The sequence below is a fragment of the Vanacampus margaritifer genome, chromosome 17 (assembly GCF_051991255.1).
Source record: "Vanacampus margaritifer isolate UIUO_Vmar chromosome 17, RoL_Vmar_1.0, whole genome shotgun sequence".
In the NCBI taxonomy this organism is placed as follows: domain Eukaryota; kingdom Metazoa; phylum Chordata; class Actinopteri; order Syngnathiformes; family Syngnathidae; genus Vanacampus; species Vanacampus margaritifer.
In genome coordinates, this window is record NC_135448.1 from 3540554 (window position 1) to 3562592 (window position 22039).

Consider the following 22039-nt stretch of genomic DNA (forward strand, 5'->3'; position numbering starts at 1 on the left):
CCCGCTCCAAATAGCTCGGGATGGTGGCTTGTGCATTATTAAGCGGCGGGCAATTCTAGATCCCGTCAGATCTGCGGTCAAATTTAATAGTGTGATTAATATGCGTTAATACATGATTAATGCAATCATTTTTTGTGATTAATTAATTAGTTAACGCTTTAACTTTGACAGCACTAGTTGTTTTTTTATTGTTCACACCCTTTGTTGTTGAAGGCTAGATCTTTTATGCAAGCATACATGTTTTGAAAACTGAAATGTATTAAGATAATGTGATGCACTTTGGTTCAATAAAGACATATGCACATTTTTGTCCATATTTAAAATGCCATTTTTTTGTCATATCTGGTTAGGAAGTGCATGGTCTTATGTGGCCCCCTAGTAGCACTAATGAAAATTGTGGACCCCTCCATTATTTTAAGTTGCCCATGCCTGATACAATTATAAACATTTTTAGGGAAAGCATAAATTACTCAGATTATCGCTTGTCGTGTCAGGGCTTGTTATTGATATTGTTTTTGCTCCATATCAAGCTGTTGTTTAAAATTGTGTTTGTTAGATATTGGCTATATTTGTTTATGGACTATGTGCGGCTTGAATGACTGTCAATTACATTTCTTACCTTTCGTTGTGGGAACCCTAATAATCACCATATCGTTCATTACATAACTATCCATACATTTGATCACTGTTTATTTATGAATAGGTAAAATTATTACAAGCTTCTGTGGGACACATAATATAAAATTATGCAGACAGCCGAGTCAGATTCCCAGGTATGGAGTTTGACACCTGCAGTCTAAACGATAAGAAAATCATTGCCACTACCAAAACATGTAAAGAGAATTGTTTTATTTGACAAACAGCATTGAACATCGGCAAAATAAAAACAAGCACACTGCTTCCTTTCACAGATGAGAAATGTCAAGATGAGAAACAGGAAAGGAGTTGACAGTTTTAGCGGCGCTTGTCGTACGTCTGTATTGTGCTCCATTCAGAGGAATCTGCAGGAGACATTTAATAACATGGAGTCTCAACACACAACTTGTTTAACTTTAATAGCACAGCTACATTAAAAAAAACAACTTTACAGTTCATTTGACCTTTTGCTTTTCCATTGTCAAAATTTGCCAGGATAACACTTCTTCGACACACCTGATTCAAATTATTAGGATCATTATCAGGCTTCTGCTGAATTTGCTGACAACCTAATCATTTGAATCAGGTGTGTTGGAGGGAAAAGTCTAAAACATGCAGGATAGTGGATTTGGACACCATGACTTCGGGCAACCTTTCATTGGGTTAAATCTGTTACATACAAACACAATCGGGCTGTTTTATTCATGATTTGACCTCTTCCCAACCAAGGACGACAAATGCCAGATTATTTCATGTTTTATAAGGTTGTCCTACAACATTATCCTGTGGTTTGAGGTGTGATAAAAGTTAATTTGTCCCACTAATAGGGTTTGAAACAGGTCAGGGCCAACAATCCTAACTATTAAACCTGTTTAAAATTTATGACCAAAAAAAGGTTTATGTGTATGGGGAAAGCTGACAACTCCCGAGACATGATTTCAAGATTTTTGACGTGAAATGGAATGTAGCCAATCGTGAAGCGAACTAATTAAGAAACACCGTTTTTTTTTTAAATGGTTAAGGGCTTATTTTATATCTTCATGTTGGGGTCTGCAGCAGAAGAAAAATCCTTACGTGTGTACCAGGCTTCACTAACCACAGTGATACATCTTTGAGCATTTTACATGGCATATTATTCCATTAATCAGTTGGCAAAAAAAATGGTTATCTCTAAGGTTTGTGAGATTGTAACCAATAAATTGGTCGTTAATTTTAATTGCCAGCTAAAAAAATTTAAATAAATAAATAGTGAGACCTAATGTGAATTTTACAACAGATTGCTCATTGACACTGCTAATGCACCTCATGCCCCCCAGTCCCTCTTGGGGGTTGACTTGAATTTTTGGAATTAATTAACTGAATTACTTCTAGAAACCAGTTACCAATTTCTAATGTTATACTGTAAAAATAAAAACAGTCATGACAGTCTTGACATAATTTTAAAAATATGAAAATTCAGACGAATTGTCCAAATTGTTTATATAGGTTGGCAGCCTATGGGCTTTTCTCATCATTTTCATTTTTTTTGTCTTATTTTGTGCAGTTTGGTGTTTGATTAGATTTAAGTTGTCAATTTTCTTGTGTTCCTTTTGTCGATGTCTGTCACATTAAGTTTTATTGTGTCCACCTGTGGTCCTTTGTGTTAACCAATTAGCTCCCTCAGCCACATTTGTCTTGTCCAGGTGTCTCTCTTTGTCTCATCAGTGTGTTTGTATTTAGTTCCGTGCTTTCTTTCAGTCAATGTCAGTTTATTGTTTGTCATGTCTTGTTTCTGGTTCTTTGGTGTCTCAAATCATTCCTCGTTTGGTCTTTTTCATTTTGTTGTGTTTGATAATTGAATTCCTTGTTTTGGACTTTGTTTTAGTTTTTAGTTTTTTAATAACCCAAGTACCTTGCTTGCCTCACCGTCTGCTTCCCTGTGTTTGAGTCCACCACTATACTGTAAATGTCCATACATCCATCCATTTTCTTGACCGCTTGTCCTCACAAGGGTCGCGGGGGGCACTGGAGCCTATCCCAGCTGGCTTTGGGCAGTAGGTGGGGTACACCCTGAACTGGTTGCCAGCCAATTGCAGATACTGTAAATGTAACTTTTTTTAAAAAAAAATTTGTTTAACCTTGTTTGTTTGCATTTCTGAACCTCAGTGTGTTTCTTCTATTGTCTAAAAGTAGGCACCATGGGCGTACAGTGTGTACTGGCTCAGAATCAGCTGTTAGTGCTCAAAGATTTACCTGGCTTACCTGGCTCTTCTTGGTTTCTTTTCCCCATCAACCCAACAAAAGAGTTGACCTTATGCCCTTTAAAAAGAAGTTGAAAACATGATCAGACACAATAAGAAGGAACAATACACAGGTAAACAATGATCTCATGAAGTCTAAGGGCTTTAAACTGAATTTAAACCTTTTTGTAGGAGTTATTTAAATACTTAGTCATTAGTAAACTCCAATGAAATGAATAATAATAGCACAATTTCTATATATATTTTTTTACTCTTTATTGTTACTGTGTCATTTTAAAAACTTCAGTAACTTATTATAAATTCTTAACAATTATCAGAATAATTATATACCATTATAGTTATTTCGTTAACTACTGTAATACCAATATCTTTTTACATGGTTATATAGTGAGCCACTCAAATGACCAAATATTACTTGCCTTATAAAATACTACAATACTGACTTCAAATTGACACACATGATGTGCGGCTGAAGATTACAAATATATGTGTACATTACAAATATTGCTATGCCATTGCCAACTTAAAATACAATGAAAGAGTGAAACTTTTCCTCTATCTTATTTACTGTGATCATTTGTAAACATACAAATAATTTATTAGTGTTTTGTTGAGGATAACCGTTATGGAAAATGGATGGATGTGCAACATTCCAGTTTTATAATCAAAGCAAGAAAATTACAATTTAACTCTTTATGTCTTTGGAGCAATAAGTCTCGATACATTCACTCATGTTAATGAGTAATGCTCTGAAGAAAAGAAAAAACCCAGTAGAATGTTCATTAATGTGGGAGTGACTAATTTTGACAAAAACACAGGGACAAATCCTCACTCGACTTCTCTTTTTTTTTTTCTCAGCACAACTTATCTCTTTCCTCTTTGTCACACACATACGACTACACAAATGAATGCATTCGAGCATGTTCAAAAGAGAGAGAAAGCACGGCAGACAAAAATTTATGGTTGCTGTCAATCAATCCATCCAATCATGTGAAGTGACCATTACTTAACTGTCATGAATATAAATGTCAACCTAAAATGACTGCTAATTGTCAAGCATTCTACATTTGATTACTTTTATGCATCCCAAAAAATATTCCATGATGCATAAGTAAGTAAATTAGAAGGAAAATATTTACCACCCCACTGTTAATATTTTTACTTTTATTTTCAATATGTATATGCGCATGGACATTTTAGGCTTATTTTCTTGATTTGCAAATATCGATTTTTTCCCCAACTATTATTATTATTATTATTATTATTTTTACTTATTATGCCAATTACTTACTTTTGCGTGGAATCTCTGTCTTTGCTTTGGTAGAAAAGAAGGAAATGTTATGTTGTAAGTGTCAGGCTGCAAACAGGACTAAAAACAGTCTGGTTATGAATAGTTACCCATTGAGCGCTTCCCCATCAGGCCAATAAACTGATGTGGCCGTGGCTTTCTTGTCCTCCTCAAAAGTATTTCCCTTAAAGGGTCACTGGACAGCCAGTTGTCCTGTGGAAGGCAGAGGTTCAGAAGGACAAACTAATTGATTCTTATTTTTCAAGAAACTGTAAAGCAGAATATTGTATATAGTAGGTATGCATAAAATATATTTTTCTGTACATTAATGAACTTGTGAATAATATATATTTTTAAATTCTTATTACGGTTCCCCTGTCTGCATTAGTGTGATTGTTTGAGACGAGAGAGGCAGCTCAAATGTCTTGTAATAATTTATTGTCGGCTAATTCATTATCAGAAAGCCTTCACGTGCAATTCTTATCAATGTCGACAAGCAAAGCTGCAATACCATAACATTTCATTAGGATAAAGGCTTCCCTATTATTCTGCTATCTTTTCTTACATTCTTTTTGGGGTGTGTTAGGGGGCCATAAAAATGAACTTCAAATTATTTTCTTCTATTTTCTGTTGTTCAATATTCGTTTTGGAAATGTACTCCATTGGTTGAGATATATATATATACACACACACCACTGTTTATTTTTAATGTTTTGCTAATTGTTCTTAGTACAATTGCTGGTGCGGTGCAAATTAAGCAATGCAGTTACTGAATGTGGAAAGTATTTATCCTTACGCGAAAATAGACTGTACCTGAATGTGATTGTTGTCTGTCCAGTAGTCATCGATTTCTTGCAGGTCGTTCTCCTCGCAAAAAACTTGGGTTGCGGCGATGAAAAGCATCAAAAGTGGCAAAAGACGCAAGCTCATGATGCCAAATCGCTTGGCAATTCTTTTCTGTTAAACGATTGTAATATAAAATTGTAATGACACTAAATGGCTAGGGAGTAAAATGAGAAAAGAAGGTTGAAAGCTGGAGCCGCGATGTGAGTGAGGGAACTGCGTCTTCCTCAGTGCTCCATGAGTCTTCCTTGCTGCACTCAACCTTCGGGGGTCTTGTCTCCTCTCCTGCTCAGTGCGCTCTCTCCACGAAGCCTTCTATATAGCCTCGGCGCTGCTTTGTAATTCTGTTACAGTTGTCTGACTACTCGCACCCAGTCACGAGAAAGTCACGTGTTCATTTTTGCCGTCAGTCAAGCCATTGATGGTACCCTTCATTATCATTTTCATCATAAAAATCCAACGTTTATGTTGCATCTCTGTTGCATTTTTCTGGAGTAATATTTTACAGAAAGCGTTCGCCGGACTTATGTTTGTCTTAGTTATTTGATTTTTCTTGACTGACAAACGATTAATTCAATGTCTCCAGACTGACGTTTAATTTGCATGCTTATATTTTTATAATTTGATTTTATTAGATTTATAGTTCATATTTTCTTATTTCGAGTCATTTCTTCATGACTGCTTTCTTTGTCCCTCCTTATTTTGCCTGTGTTTGCTCTGTCATGATTTTCCTGTATCTGCCAGCTCTCCTTCCATCTGACTCTGTCCTATGTGCTCTCCTTTTCCCTCTGCATTTTTGGTCTCTGTATTATTATTTTTTCTCTTGATGTATTAAGTGTTTTTGTAATAAATGTTTCCAAGTCTTCTACATCTTCTCTTCATCAACCTTTGCCTCTTCCTCCACCACCCACATCGATTTAGTACCAGAAACATGACCTAATGTTTTACTTGTACATCTAGGGGAGATATTATGGAAATTTTACTTTTTAATTGCTTCTTCAGTGAACCCCCATTATCATATGGGATAAATTACAAACCCACCAGCAGCAGATTAAAATCCACACAACAGAGACAGTGTGATGTTTAAAATACCCCTTCCACATGGTTTAAAAAGAAGCATTGTGCCGTGTGCAGTGGCCCAATGAAACCAGGCTTGGCAGGGTGGCGTGTGGTATTGGCCAGATGAACATCTGGGTGAGAACTGTGGTCAACAGCAGCTTTTGCGTGAGTGTGCTGTCTTATTACAGTCAGTAGCTGAAATGTGTATCTGTGACTGTGTCTATTGTTTCCCACAAGCAAGAGCAGCAGTAGCTCATCTGTAAGGACCTAGGATTGGGACCAGAGGGTCACACTTTAGAGTCCTGATGCTAACCAAAATGCAGCGAGTACTGTAGTTGGAGGGATATAGTCTGCTCCATGGTTACTGTAAAAATCCACAAAAGATCACAAAAAAGTTGCTATAGCGTGTTCTCTAAGAATATATGATGATATTGATGTAAAGTGTAACAGTATTGATCCTTGAGTTGTTTTTTTTTACTATTATTTTTTTGTTGACAATGTTATTACTGTTCAAATAAATGTACACTGAAAAAAAAAGAAACATGAAATTGACTTTAAATTTTTTTCACATCCATTATTTTAAAAGTCGCATCCATTATTTTATCTTGGATTTATATAAAATCAGTGCAACCTGATTTTAATTATTTATTTATTTTTACTTTATGTAAAGTAATTTATTGAAGGTGCTGTGTGCAGTTCAAAAGGGCAATTCTAATGGTCCAAACTGTGCTGTTTGAACACATGTGTCACGGTGTGGTCACGGAGCGGCGTGGTGTCTGTCGACGTGTGGCGTAGAGGACCCAAAATGCAGGGAGGCAGGAGAACCACGGCAGGAGTGCGGGTTAGACTGTTGTATTTTATTGTAAAAATCAAAACGACAGAACAAACTCCGGGGGTGACCGTGACAATCGGCAATGATCCCACAAGGGACTGATCACCACCCGGGAATTAAATGCACCCACACAAATTAGGGGATTAGTCACACCTGGGGCCAGGCACAAGTGGCTGAGGGCCCGGATTGGTCAGCCTGCGGAAGGGCAGGCATCCACTCAGGACCAATCGGGACCCTCAACCAAAGCCAGCTCTACCCAGACATGACAACATGACTGGTAATGAAAAGAAAATTATATTTGCATTTAACCCATCACAGTAATAAACAGCAAACACACACAATATTTAGTGGCAAACACCAGAGCAGTTAAAGTAATAGTGTCTTGCTCAAGAACACCACAGGCATTGGACTTTGGGGGTGGTTGGTCCATTGTGGATCCTCTCCATCTTCTTCTATCCACTCTTGACTTTTTTTTGTCCAAATCGGCTGGTGGTCAATGACTTGAACTGTGATCCCCATGGTAGCAGGAGGTGATATTAACCAGTTATCTACAGCCGCTCATAAGAGGAGCAGGCCGCTTGGCCACATAACCCTAATCAAAGGACATTTTTTCACATTGTTCATGATGTCATCTTAACATCGCATTTATATCTGTCAATCCATTTTCTATTATGCTTGTCCTAATTGGCATCGTGGGTAACGGGAGCCTATCTCAGCTGACTTTGGGCTAGAGGTAGCATAAACTCTCACCAGTTACCAAATGCAGGAGGTCCCTCACTTTTGTTTTTCTCCAAACAATGTACAATTTACGGAAGCGTATTGCATTCACTTGACAAAAAAAAAAAAAAGTCCTGTTTTTTTAAATAATTTTTTTTCCTGTGTTTTTCGGAATAATTTTTTTTCTGTTTTTTTAAATAATTTTTTTCCCTCTGTTTTTCTGAATATTTTTTTTTCTGTTTTTCTGAATATTTTTTTTTCTGTTTTTTTAAATAATTTTTTTTCCTCTGTTTTTCTGAATAATTTTTTTTCTGTTTTTCGGACAAATTTTTTTTTAAGGGGTTTTCCCTCAGAGATTAGAGAACAAACAACAATACAGTATACACATTCATTCCTTTATTGAGAGCCAGTAAGTAAACATGACCATCTTATTTAGTTTAATCAAGCTTTATTTTGATATGGGTTTAAAGCCTGGGAGATAGTCCTGTCTTTGAGTTATATAGACGGTATTATTATTAGTTTGTCGACTTTACGCAGGCACCTGAGGACTTTGCATTTGTTCAGGAGGAAAGCCCATTCAGATCTGCTAGATATAGCAATGTTTGTCCAGGATCAGTTGGATAGATATGGCATGCTCCATGGCTACAAAATGATGCATTTGAAATGCATTCAGGCTGGCTATGTGGTGACTCAAGAAACGATCAGGATACTGATGAAAATACTGGATCCGCATGGTGTGCAACTGAGGCGCAGGAATCGCCTTCGGCGCCGTATCTACCAGAATCCAGGCCCAAACTTTTTGTGGCATGTAGACTCTTATGACAAACTCAAACCGTACGGAATCTGCATCAATGGTGCAATAGATGGGTTTTCACGAATGGTGATATGGCTACATGCTTATTCTACAAACAGTAATCCGAAGATAATCGCTGGATACTTTATTAATGAGGTATCATCAAGGAATGGAACTTGTGCCCGAATTCGTTTGGACCTTGGCACTGAGAACTGTTATATTGAACAAATGCAGATGTTCTTGAGGGACGGCCATCAGGACAACTTTTCGCACAGATGCTATCTGTATGGATCAAGCAATCACAACCAAATAATTGAGAACTGGTGGAGTTTTTTAAGGAGGCAACACGCACAGTTTTGGATGAACCTGTTCCAAGACCTAAAAGACTCGGATTCCTTTTCTGGTGACTTCCTGGATAAAAGTATCATTCAGTTCACATGTCTTGAAATAATAGAGGTAAGAACAGAAATGCACCTGCTTAAGATGTTTTACTTCAATCGTAGTAAAATGCCACACTGTGGGTCAGTTTGTGTGTGGTATTCATGTAATGTGCTTAGATAGTGGAAAAATGTTCACTGTCTTTAGGTTATAGGATTCCACACATTAAAGGAAGAGGCCAGTATTATCAGCAGTATACTGCAGCCTATATTCAAATTACCAGCACTTAAAAAGTGTGAAAATTAAGCAAAATGTTTCCGTTAGCGTTTGTTCTTAGTTACATGATGCAGTTAGTTAAGCCTATTGCAGATGTTGAGAGCAGATTTGGACTAAATTACTGTCTAGTTTGGATCATGTTGTCTACTGTACTGCAAAAAATGTGTGAACCAATGTATATCACTTTCTTTATTTATACTTATTTAGAAAGAACTACAGGAAGTTGTTCACCTCTGGAACACTCACAGAATTCGCCCAAGCAGGAATGCTGTGTCTCCAGGTGGGCGCCCAGTGATGATGTACACCTTACCCCAACTTCTTGGTGCTAGAGAGTACCTGAAAAAGGTATCCCAACAAAAGATTGAAGCCTGCAGAGAGGAATGCCTTCAGAGGGGACCGTACCCCTGCGAAGACATAGTGTTTGACATTTGCTGCCTTGTCATGGCAGAAAATAATCTTCATCCACCCACCTGTCCAGAGGAAGCCATTGAGCTTTATATGTTCTTACGTGCTTACATGCGAGCTCAGATTGTATGAACGCTATCTGCTTTATTGGATCAATTGACATGATGTAAGCTTCCGAATTTTACCTGTAAAGGGTATTTAGTTACAGCTGTAAACAATGGTGAATTTTATACTAATGAACATCTCCACTTTGTGCTTTTCTATATCTTCTGTCTATTCATTATTGAGGAAATCGGTTTTGACAGTTAATGAAAAAAATGGAAGACCTTGGTTTCATTATAAAAAGAGCAGTCAAGGAAAACGAAAATAAAAAATGATCCAGTATCCTATCCACGTGTGTATGCTTAATGTCAACTGTAGCTCTTACAAACAGAATATCTATTAATACCAAAGTGAAATATTTGTTCCTCTTTTGATATTTTGTTTTTGTGCATTATACCACTAAGGAAGTATACTGTACCTTCCTAATTTTTGTAACTCTTGAAGAGATGTCAGGTGTAATTTGTAGCACATGTAATACAATTTTGGTAATTGTATTGGATTTTCATGTCATCTATCATAAATAGATCAGACATTCATATGTATTTGAATGCAATGTCGCTGTATACATTTGTTAAAAAGGAGTTGCCATTAAACTTTCAGCAAATGAAGCATACTGTATGAATAACTGTTATGAGTGCAAGCATCTTGACCTGAGTTTGCATACATTTGATACATGTAACCTTTTGCAATAAAAGCACCAAAAGAAACATGACCAATATTCACACTGTAGTACATACATAAACATGTCTCAGAAAGTATGATTTCTGAACTACATGACTCAACACGAAAAAAATAAAAAATCAATGAAAACTACTTTTTAATTGAACAGATCCACTTTTGCTGTCAATATTAACATCTAATATGAGGTAGTGTTTCAACTTGTATTATTTAACAGTGGGAAATGTAACAGAGCTTGTGCCAGCCGAAATGGGAAATACCCATGGTCCTCCAGTCCCTTGGCCAATATGATGATATGATGGCACCCTCACATCTGCACCTTCAGCTGCACAGTCTAGGAATTCTGTCCAGAAGGCAGCTTATACATCTCTGGACACGCCATCAGCATTTCTCCAATTATTGAGCTGTCAATCTACAATAAAAAACAAAAATATATACATTAGACATGAAAATCTGAAACTTTATGTCCAAGACTATTTACTTATAGGCAAGACAACCAATCATCAGTGCAGATGATAACACAATAGACAGTATGAAACAATACAAAAACTTATGAAGCTGGCAATAATGAAGTGTGCTGAATCTGCTGATATAACATCTGACATATATGTTTAGAACAATTTTTATACAAGTAATAGAGAATACGCAGACCATAACTGAGAGAACCTGATGACACTACATGTGAAAAGTGCTGTTCCCAATTAAGTGTAAAGTCTACACCAGTTTACAGAAGTTCATTTTGTTTTGCAAATGCATATCTTATAATCCTGTAACAGTGCAGTACCCATCAGCTCCTGAATCTACTCAAAGCTGTGGATGCAAGTCTTTTCCTAAGGTAAAATGTGTTAATTTTGGGGCTGCAGCTATGGTTTGTTTTTGAGAATTTATTTCTCTTCTGATTATCGTCTCGATTAATTGATTTAAAAAAAAAGATTTTTGCATTATCAAACCATAATAGAAAATGCTACCTAACAGAAATGACAGGCCAGTTAACTAGACCTAACAATTGCTTTTGTTCATGAAAACAAAAAATGTGCTGTAATATTGTTGTCCCCTTTGGGTTGTCTTCATCATATGTGTGAGTGCGTGCGTGCGTTCGAATGGTGGGGCATGGCTGACGTGCTGACAGATGTGTGAGAGTACTTTGATTAAGCGCAAAGCCAATCAGTCTGCGTTCATGGAAGACTATTAGAAATCATTGATCATTAACTGTTGAAATAACAAAATTTGGACCATTTTAGGTTAAAAAAAAAACCTCTCATAATAACTGTTTAAATTGATAAGTGATAACCCATCAACTAATTGTTGCACCTGTAGTTACTTTAGCATGATAGTAAACGTGTTGTTCTAACTGTTCTTACGCCATGTAAGTAATTTGCATGACCATGACGTCTACAGCGCATCTCTAAGTTATCAAGCGTGATTCATTTGTTGCACATTCCTATACTGGAAAAATGCAATGATGACCCTTAGTCTTACTTTGACAGTACTGAACACTTCACATACTGTATATTTGTTCTGAAAATATGTCGTAAAATAATTTTAAAACGTGTTATTTAAAACCAATCCTGAAAAAAAAAAGGAAATTGTTTGTATATTCATTTGTATATTTCTATAGCAGTGATGTCTACATCAAGCTGCATTGTTGGAAGGGACAATTGACAAATATAAATATTCGAACCTCTGGAGTCACATGTGGTCAGCTATATGTATAGGTGTATAAAAAAATAATTGAAATTTTGTTAAATATTAAAATATACTTGAGACAAAATACTACATGTAGCTTTGCAGGAACAAATTTCCTGTGACTTACATGATCCTGCTGCATTTTCTGAATGCGCTCCTCAGGAACACCTCTGTTGCGTAAAAATGCCCACAGACCATCATCTTGTGGAAGGCCAGGGGTTGATGATGCAGCCATTGCAGCTGGCACTACAAAAATACAGGAAAAGGCCAAATCTATATGAATAATCATTTCAAAGTCAACCTCAGAGTAAATATTGTGCTCACTCAAATTACCAATCAAACTGGTTTGTGTTGTGTGTCCTTTTGTGTGTCAAAGTTTATTCATTAACAATAATATTATACTAATAGTACATTAGACTAAAGCCAACATAGAGTAGTAGTCAGAGTAGGGTTTTAGTAGTAGTCTTACTTTTGTCATTATTAATGATCAATTGTTTTAGTAGTAGTCTTACTTTTGTTATTATTAATGATCAATTAGAAAACAGTTCATCAAGATCTGGGCTTTGCAACGTCCTTCCTCATCGTTACATGCTTAAAACAGGTGTCCCGTGCTAAACAATATGTTACGACTCTCATTTGAGCCATAATAATAATGAACGTTATCTAGGGTGACCAAATGTGTCCTTTTTGGGACGACAGACCATTTTTTAAGTCCTTTCATGAATTCATGAAAATGTCCGGTTGGCATTACGTGACTTATAGGAGGTGAAGTACACTGTGTAGCTTCGACTGCTACCACAATTTCAAGGCCGGGGCGAGTGTCCACTTTTTGTGGAAATGGGAATATAGTCACCCTAACGACGTTATCTGATTAAGCATAGTGTTTGCGCATATTTAGCATATAACGTTACGACGTAGCCTACATACGGCTCGTTCTACCTAAGGTACGGGAGCGTAGTAGTGCATACTGTACTTGCATATAAACGACGTTATGACGAATGGCTCGTTCTACTTTTGTCAAGTGAAGGATGATCATTGCCCAGCGGGAATCCCTCCTGAATCCCGCTGGGCATTGCTTAAGCAAACTGTTAGCTTACTAAAATCATACCGATCGAATGATATGTACGTGTACTTGCATGCTCCATAACATACAATGATATACCTACCTTACACTAAGACATTAATAATAGTGAGTGTGTTACCAATTAAGGTACATGCCTTACCTTAACTGAGCCAAGAGGTACGTTGGAGGTATGCGGGAAAGTGTCCGCCATTAGCGAGTCGGCAACAAATCAATTAGAGTTCAGAGGTAAAAAAAAAATTACTCCGAAAAACAGAACACCAGCTCTGTTTTTCGGAATAATTTTTTTTCCTTGTTTTTTTAAATAATTTTTTTTCCTGTTTTTTTTTAAATAAATTTTTTTTTCAGCCTGTTTTTCTATACGGAAAATTACTCCGAAAAACAGAAAAAAAATTATTCAGAAAAACAGAGGAAAAAAAATTATTTAAAAAAACAGAAAAAAAATTATTCAGAAAAACAGAGGAAAAAAAATTATTTAAAAAAACAGAAAAAAAATTATTCAGAAAAACAGAGGGAATTTAAAAAAAAAAAAAAAAAAAACAGGACTTTTTTTTTTTTCAAGTGAATGCAATACGCTTCCGTAACAACTGTATATAAACATTGAGTTTTACAATTACTTTATTAACAGTTAAACATGTCATGTAAATAAAAGTTGGTATAGTTCATTTTCTACGAGAACTATATTTCATAGTGAAGCGTGCACGTTTTAAAACTAGTTCAGAATAGTTTTTTTCTCAGAATAAATTCATTGGTTTAACAATTAATTAGTTCATAGTACATGATTGAAACACACAATTGAAGAAAGTTGCATTGGAGCTCTATTAAGATAACTCGTTTTTCACAGATTGTAAAAAAGAAAAGAAAAAATGTGCCTTTGTGTAGTGTTATCTTACATGTGGCTCATCCTTAGTTGCCCTTTCTAGATGCTTGTAAGTGCCACGTTCATCTGTTCAAACAATTGTATGCAAGTTTAAACCTCATCTGAATGTCCAGCCATCACACCGCTCAGGAAGGAGACGGGCTCTGTGTCCCAGAGATGAATGTGTTTTGGTCCGAAATGTGCAAATCAACCCCAGAAGAAAAGCCAAAGACCTTGTGAAGATGCTGGATGAAGCTGGTAAGAAAGTGTCATCCACAGCGAAGCAAGTCCTGCACCGACATGGGTTGAAAGGCCACTTACACAGAATAAAGCCATTACTCCTAAAGAAACATAAAAAAGCCACATGACACCTTGCTAAAAGACACCAAAACAACAATCTTAGCACATGTCCTGTGGTCTGATTAAATAAAGTGGAGCTGTTTGGCCATTATGACCATCGTAACATATGGAGGAAAAAGAGGAAAGCTTGTAGACCTGAGAACACCATACCAACTGTGAAGTATGGAGGTGGTAGCATCATGTTGTCGGACTGTTTTGCTGCAGCAAGAATTGGGCCTTTTCATAAAATAGATGGCATCATGAAGAAAGAACATTACAAGGAAATATTAAGGCAACATCAGCCAGTAAGCTTGGGCACAAATGGGTCTTCCAAATGGACAATGAACCTAGGCATACTGCCAATTTTTTTTAAAGTGGCTTGAGGATAACAAAGTCAATGTCTTGGAGTGGCCATCACAAAGCCCTGATCTGAATCTCAGCAAAAATCTGTGGGCAGATCTGAAAAGGCATGTGCGAGCACGGCAACCAACAAACCTGACTCAGTTACACCAGTTCTGTCAGGATGAATGGGCCAGGCTTCCTGCAGAGTACTGTCAGAAGCTTGTGGAAGCTTATCAAAAACATTTGACCCAACTCATGCAGTTCAAAGGAAATGGTAATCAATACTAAGGAAATGTATGTAAACTTTTGATCTTGCAGAAAATCATATAAAATTATCTAAGAATTTTTTTCTCTCATTATTGTGGCATTTAACCAAATCAAATAATTTTGGTGATCCTGACTGACCTGAAAAAGGTCAGGTTTAGTCTAAATTGAATTCAGACAGTGAGACAAAAAAATGAAATGTGTGTTTTTGCACAATGTATGCGTTCTGGCTTCAACTGTATATCAGTATGATGCAGTCAGTGGCAGAATTCCACTTGCAATTATATTCATCAAATAATGAAAACAATTGCAAAATGTAATTTACCATCACTGGTTATGTATACTTATTCTATCTTAATAAATATACTAACATATGCTTCTATATAAATGGGAAAAAAGCTAGATATGCTATTGCATCAAATAATGGGATACAACAGGGTTAACCAATTTTGGTCCTCGAGATCCGCAGTCCTGCAGGTTTTAGATGTTTCCGCCTACCAACACACCTGATACTATGCATGCAGTGTAAATTATTTCTCATCGTTCATGCAATTTTAACAAAAGCAAATTTAGATCACCAGCATGCAACTTCCGATTCCAACGAGACTTTCACCTGGAAAACTCTGCCTGACTTGTCACAGTAAAGAAAAAGTAGAAATATTTTTTTTAGATTTACTGTCGAGTCACTGATGATGTAGTGAGACACATTGGTGCAGACGTTGTTTCAGTTCCCACTCAGTGACGGTGTGAATCTGAGTGTGAATGACTGGTGACCAGTTCAGTGTGTTATCTGCCTTTCAGTCGAAGTCAGCTGGGATAGGCTCCAGCTCATCACGATCCTAAACAGGAAAAGCCATGTATGTATAAAAGGATGGATAGATAGATTTGCTGTAACAGCTTCTCCAGAGATGATATTTCACCTACAACTAGGCACAAGTATTGGGATGCAGCTCAAACGTCACCCTTATGAGAACAAGCAGTATAGAAATTTTATTTATACACTGGCCTATGGTTTTCAAACATTCTGTTTTTGTAACTGAAAGAAAATGTAGGTCGGACCTCTCAAATGATGAGTGCCACTAATTTGCATCAGAAAAGCATTTTTTAAGAGTATTGTGTTCAGGATGAATAGATGTCGACATCACACACAACCACTATACAAGTTTAATATGCACCCAACTCACTAAGTGCTTTGTTTGTTCAAGTGGCTTTATTCCATCAACAATGAGTTTGTGTTATTTACCTACAGTATGTGCTCGGCAAATGCAAATGTTTCATCTGGGAGGATTTGTCTTCTTTGGTGACTGTTATTTGCCAATCTGATTACAGTATAATTTAAACACAAAATATCAAATACATGAACAATTTTATTGGTTCAGTATTCCCTCTCAGTGGCTTTGTTTGATAATTCTAAATATATAGTATTTTGTGTTTACACTTGGAATTCGTAAATTTATTTAATGATAATCCAAAAAACTTGGAAGTTTTTTTCTTTTAAGTAAAAGGCTTTTTTATTGTTTCTGCCTGCCAAATTTAAAGAGCACCTGTTATATGTTAATTTTTTCCACATTTAATGTTATGAGGACGTCTTCAAAAAATTCTATCCACTGCACACACTTATCCTCCTCCCTTTCTGATCAGTTAATTACTTGCACAATTTAAAATGGGAAAAAAATCACCCCAATAGTTTGACATTTTATTGCATGTACTGTACAACCTGTGCTCCCTTTAACGTAACCATCCGCTGTCAGCTAAAGGATCATCTGCGTTCAAAATTAATAGTGTGATTAAACTGTGTTAATACATCATTAATGTGATCATTTTTGTGATAAATTTATTAGTTAACGCTTTAATTTTTACAGCACTACTTTTAAGATGATTAATAAGCTTACTGTATAAATAACCCAGGTGAAGAATGTGGTTAGCGTGTCTTCTTCACAGTTAACGGTTATTTTCAATTCTTGGCAAATGTATGAAATGTGTGTACTGTATGTAAAAGCATGGCATTTATTCTCTCTAGTGCATATCAGTAGCTAACTAATAAAGGAGATGAGGAAAGAGCTACAGTGAAGCTGCCAAAAGGAGTGATGAACTGTTGGAGCCATAGTAAGGAGTCACCACAGGAGACATGGCTTGTAAAAGAAAGATACAGTGGTTTAAAAGCAAGGAAGGGAATCGAAACTATGGTTCCAAACGGTTCCTATTAATTGATTTCTATGAATCGTTTGTTTACTTTCCTGACAATTTGCATCGCAAATGAGTGATAATGTCACACTCAAGATGTATTTTGGTTCTAAACTTTTCCACCTGGCGACAAGGCAGCCACACTCTAAAATTTTGAATTTTTGTGTGTAAAATTTTATAAGGGGTGTTCTGTATCCTAGCTGCAACATACTGTATATGGTGCACTTTAATATCATTTGTAAGTGTGATTGTCTCAGCGTATCAGGGCCACGTATCAATAAATTTTTAAGAGGGTGAAGGCAATATTCCGGGAAAAAAACTTTCATATTTGCCACTGTATAAAGTGGCAAATTTGCAAGTTTCTTACGTGGCAAATTTGTGAGAGAAAAAACTTGTAAATTTGCTAGTTTATAAGGTGGCAAATTTGCGACTATAAAGTGGCAGATTTGCGAGAAAAAAACTTGCGTAGTGTACTACTTGGATGTTTGTGCCAATACATTTATGTCGGTTTTTCAAATAAGGAGATAGTAATGGCTTTAACCATATCATGTTAAGCATTCGCTAGCAGCACAGGTTTATTTATTTATTTATTTTTAACATCAGTAATGTATCAGCCTGCGAATCCACCCCAGAGTCCGTGGTCTTTTTGAAACTTTGAGCCAGAACAGCATAGTAGCGTTTTTATTTCACTTTCTTAACTCAAGAGTTATGGTTGTACACACACATTAGGGTCTGCTAGCATTGGGCTAGTGTAGAGGAATGAAATTATTTTGTCCTCTTTGCGTGTTCGAAAACTTGAAGACAGATTTAATGTAAGAAAAAACACCTTTGCAAAAATGATTTAATAAAAAAAAAGGTCAGAGATCTCTGGACATTCATTACAGACTCCAATTGCTTCACTTAAACAGGTGGAATTTCAGAGCGTTGAATGTAGCTCTTCCGCGTGTACAATGGCTTCTTATAGTTAAAATACCTCCTCTCTTTCATTTGTAGACAAAACATACTCTCTGGGTACTTTTCCATGAGCGATGGCGAAAACAGAGTCAGGAGTGCGTGTTCGAAAACAGATTCTGTTCTCAAGGACTAAATGTGTTTTCGCACAAAACGCTGAGAAGGAACTTTTTTAGACTAAATAGTATGTCCCAGTTTAAGGTCAGATTATACCGAAATCAACACCACTTGCTCTGCACAGGACACAAAACATTTCGACAAGGTTAATACTGAAGAATTAAAATGTTAATATATGAAATGAAGTATTAAAAATGTTACAATATCTATCACTAGCCGCTAGCAACATGTTTACAGCGGGCCGACTTGAATGACGTATGCGCGCTTCTCTCATCAACCACAGATCTATACGGTAACTGGATTAAGCTTGCACATGGTGATGTGATGAGCGTAGGACTTCCATACTACAGTATATGTAAATGCGTGGATTAGCGGCACTCACCAGAAAATTTTGGGGGATCAGAAAACATGCTTTTTGTCAACTGTCAAGCGTACCGGAACGCTGACTGTACGTTCTTTGCACTTTGAGAAGTACCTGGACGCTTAAGGGAGATTTTTAGCAGTGCGGAAGCGCCGTACCAGTGCGTTTATATTACATTTAAACACAGTGGGAGATAAATAGAGATGTTGTGATATAACGATATAATAAACAAATACCATACAATAACAATATAATATTATTATTTGTTTATTTTTTATATATATTTTTTAAGAGCTCAGTATTGTTCATTCGGTAATTTTATTGATTTGACATGTCATCATCATTGCTCTCTTTTTTTTCTTTTATTTAAAAAACAATATAATGTTATTTTTAAGAGTGGGGTGTTTGGTTTGCTCTGTTGCTACACTAATCTCAATCCAAGTGTTACACTAAAGTAACAATAGGATTAAGCATGGGTTTATTGGCTATGCCTGTAGAGCAAATGCAGGGATGGTGTACTAAAGTGGCGACTTTATTTTTGTACCACAAAACTAAAGTCGCTTGTGAGCTGATTGTCATTAACTTAATGTATTTTTGTGGATGAGGGATGGTGGAACCAAATGCAGGGAAGCAGGAATCAAGTGCAATGCGTGGTACTTTAATTAACCATACGGAGAAAAGTAAGCAGACAACCACAGGACGTGAGTAGACTGGTCACCATGACTGGAACAAGCGTGACGTGACAGGACCTGATTTGCCTTGACTTGACTTGGCTGGGTCTATGACTTCTTTGCTGTGACGAGGATGACTGGGGTGTGACAAGGACGACTTGGCTGTGACGAAGACGACTTGTGACTGCGACGAAGACGACTTGGCTGTGACAATGGCTACTTGGCTGTGTCGAAGACGACTTGGCTGTGACAAAGACGACTTGACTGCGACGAAAACGACTTGGCTGTGACGAAGACTACTTAACTGTGACAAAGATAACTTGGCTGTGACAAAGACGACTTGGCTGTGATGAAGACGACTTAACTGTGACAATGGCTACTTGGCTGTGTCGAAGATGACTTGGCTGTGACGAAGACGACTTAACTGTGACAATGGCTACTTGGCTGTGGCAATGACTTGGCTGTGGCTATGGCTTTGGCTGTGGTGAGGACTTGACACACAAACTTCCACAATGCACCTACACTGACTGGACAAACACAACAGACTAAATACACCAAAACTAATGAGACACACAAGGGGAAGGGAAGACACACACAAGTGGACGTGGTTAGGCATAACGAGACAAGGGCGGAAACCAGAAACACAAGACAAAAAACACCAACCACAGACAAAAACAACAAGAACACGCATAATAAACAAAAACCCAACCCCCACAGATCCGACACATGACACGATGTTGTAAATTGCAGAATGCCTATATTGTTATGGTGATATTGAATGACCTATATCGCACAACACTATGCAGAAACAATGATTTATATAGTGTAGCGGTGTAACAAAAACAATTTGAATCAGAACATAATTTTTGATTTACATGTCAGGGGTAGGGTTATGATGCGATTGGTCTCACTGGAGAGGTTCACAGCCGAACGTGAAGCGGTTGGGATGAAAATCAGCATTTCCAAATCTGAGACCATGGTCCTCATTCAGAAAAGAGAGGAGTGCCCTCTAGGGATCGTGGAAGAGATCCTGCCCAAGTGGACGACTTCAAGTAGCTATAGGTCTTGCTCTACAAATGAGGGTAGGATGGAGCAGGAGATCGACAGGTGCATATAACGTCAGCTGTGATGACTGTATCAGTCTGACATGGTGAAGAAGGAACTGAGCCGAACGGTGATTTACCGGTAGAGCTCCGTTCCTTCACTCACTAATGGTCACAATCTGTGGGTCCTGAACGAAAGAACAAGCCGGACAAATTGGCTATGCAAAGCAAAACATGTTGAGATCCTTTGCCATGATGAAACACTTCTCCAAATTTTGATTGAAAATCCCTGGTCTAGGGTGTATGCTGCCTCTTGCCAAAAGTAATCTGAAATCAACCTTGACACAGTATAGAAAATGGATGCATGGATCTCTAATCCAACTTCTTACATACACTTCATTATGTAATTTCCACACCCATTCACGAAATTAAAATTAACTTTAACTCCTAATTTGAGGCTAAATGATTAATTTTAGGCTTAACTGGGTGTTTTGTGTTTGCTCAATTTAATCAGTGTCTGTGTTTTCCCTCTGCATGCTTTTATCTGATCAATAATGAGGCATTTTATTCCTGCGGTTCACACAAATGATGTCAAGCACCACAAGGGACCAATCGTATCACTCACAGCAAAATCTAATTAAATTGACCACTACTTGAATCCCTAGATATATGATTATATTACATCCCAAGGTGCAGGAGCATAAAATGGAAATGTGTTTTTTTCCCCCTGGCTGTCTCTGATCAAATTTGTACTCTTCCACTGTAGCCCAAAAAGCATTTTTTTTCTCCATCCAAGTAGAAGCCAAGATTTTCTCCACTTTGACATGATATTTCTTACCAGCTTGAGTAAAAATAAAATTACTTGCAGAAAACACAGCTTTGGTAAAAAACTAAACAAAAATAAAAATACTCAAAGAGTATCATATTGATACAGCAAAGTAGTGACAAGTGCATTTTAAAACACAAATTCTTGAGAGTTTACTTACTTTTCACAAGTTCACATTAAGATTTTTCTGTAGAGACATGCCTACGTGGCAGACCTGTTGGCAAGGGTGACTTTCCCATCAGGCAATGGATGGATATACAGTAAAAATTAAGTTGTAATTTGCTCAATTCTTTTTTACAAGGTTTACCTTTTTTGTCAATTCCAAAGCTTGTGTTGACATGCTCAACAGTTTAAAAAAAAGGCTTGTTCTTTTTTAAACCAGTGAATGGTTATTCCCAGTTCCCTTGTTGTGACTGTACTGTACAGCGTTGGAAGCAATCATTACATAGCACAAATGTGCCAGCACCCTTTGCTTTCGGTTTTCTTGCTGTGCACACTTATGGAATGTACTGACGACTTTGCCTCCACTAGCTTAGTGTTGCCATAGACATCTCTAAAGTGGATCTTCTTTTTTATTATTATATTTTTCATTAATTTTGTTTTGCACTCTTATGTCCTAGTGTCAGTAAACGCAACACAGATCTCACGGTGGAGGAGGTACGTTCCGTTTGTGTTGGCTGTTTGTGTTCATTGCTGCTACTGCTAGCCACTTGTGAATTGTTCTTGTTTTCGGCATCGGCTACGGCCAACACTAGCCGTTTGTTGCTGGCGGCATTCTTGCAAGACGTCACAATATGAAGAAATACAGTAATGGTATGGTTTTGTTTAATTGATGGCCAGTCCAGACTTATTCTGCATCAGCCATCACAGCCTTACTGAAAATAATGTTAAGTAGGCCAACGCTGGCTTATATGCGACGAATACGTCAATGTTGGCGTGCCATGTACATTTTGTTCAAGTGAAGCTGCAAGTTTTTTAGTCTGGTATTGTGTACTGTGGCAAAATGTCTGTATAACATGTGCGACTGTACGTAGTTGTAAATTGGGAGTTCCGAAGACGCTGGCGCAC

General features: G+C 37.1%; 1 protein-coding gene across 3 annotated transcripts; it reads right to left on the bottom strand.

The window, feature by feature from the left end:
- Positions 1-926: 926 nt before the first annotated feature.
- On the bottom strand, positions 927-5335 carry tac1 (tachykinin precursor 1). 3 transcript variants are annotated; one of them, XM_077549021.1, is made up of 5 exons: positions 4978-5335; positions 4275-4377; positions 4168-4191; positions 2869-2934; positions 927-1001 (listed from the first exon to the last, which is right to left on the bottom strand). In XM_077549021.1, exons 1-5 carry the CDS (start codon positions 5092-5094, stop codon positions 955-957), a joined length of 357 nt encoding a protein of 118 aa, XP_077405147.1. In that variant the 5' UTR covers positions 5095-5335; the 3' UTR covers positions 927-954. The 3 variants fall into 3 exon arrangements, with proteins under 3 accessions (XP_077405147.1, XP_077405148.1, XP_077405149.1); XM_077549022.1 differs by having other exon boundaries at positions 955-1001; positions 2878-2934; XM_077549023.1 differs by lacking the exon at positions 4168-4191 and having other exon boundaries at positions 955-1001; positions 2878-2934.
- Between the last annotated feature and the right edge of the window lie 16704 nt (positions 5336-22039).

Coding starts and splice junctions, on each gene's coding strand:
- tac1 (XM_077549021.1), bottom strand. CDS start 5,094: ATGAGCTTGCGTCTTTTGCCACTTTTGATGCTTTTCATCGCCGCAACC. Junction 4,192..4,274: donor GATGGGGAAGCGCTCAATGG/GTAACTATTCAT, acceptor TTTCTACCAAAG/CAAAGACAGAGATTCCACGC. Junction 1,002..2,868: donor AGAAGAGCCAGGTAAGCCAG/GTAAATCTTTGA, acceptor TGTCTCCTGCAG/ATTCCTCTGAATGGAGCACA.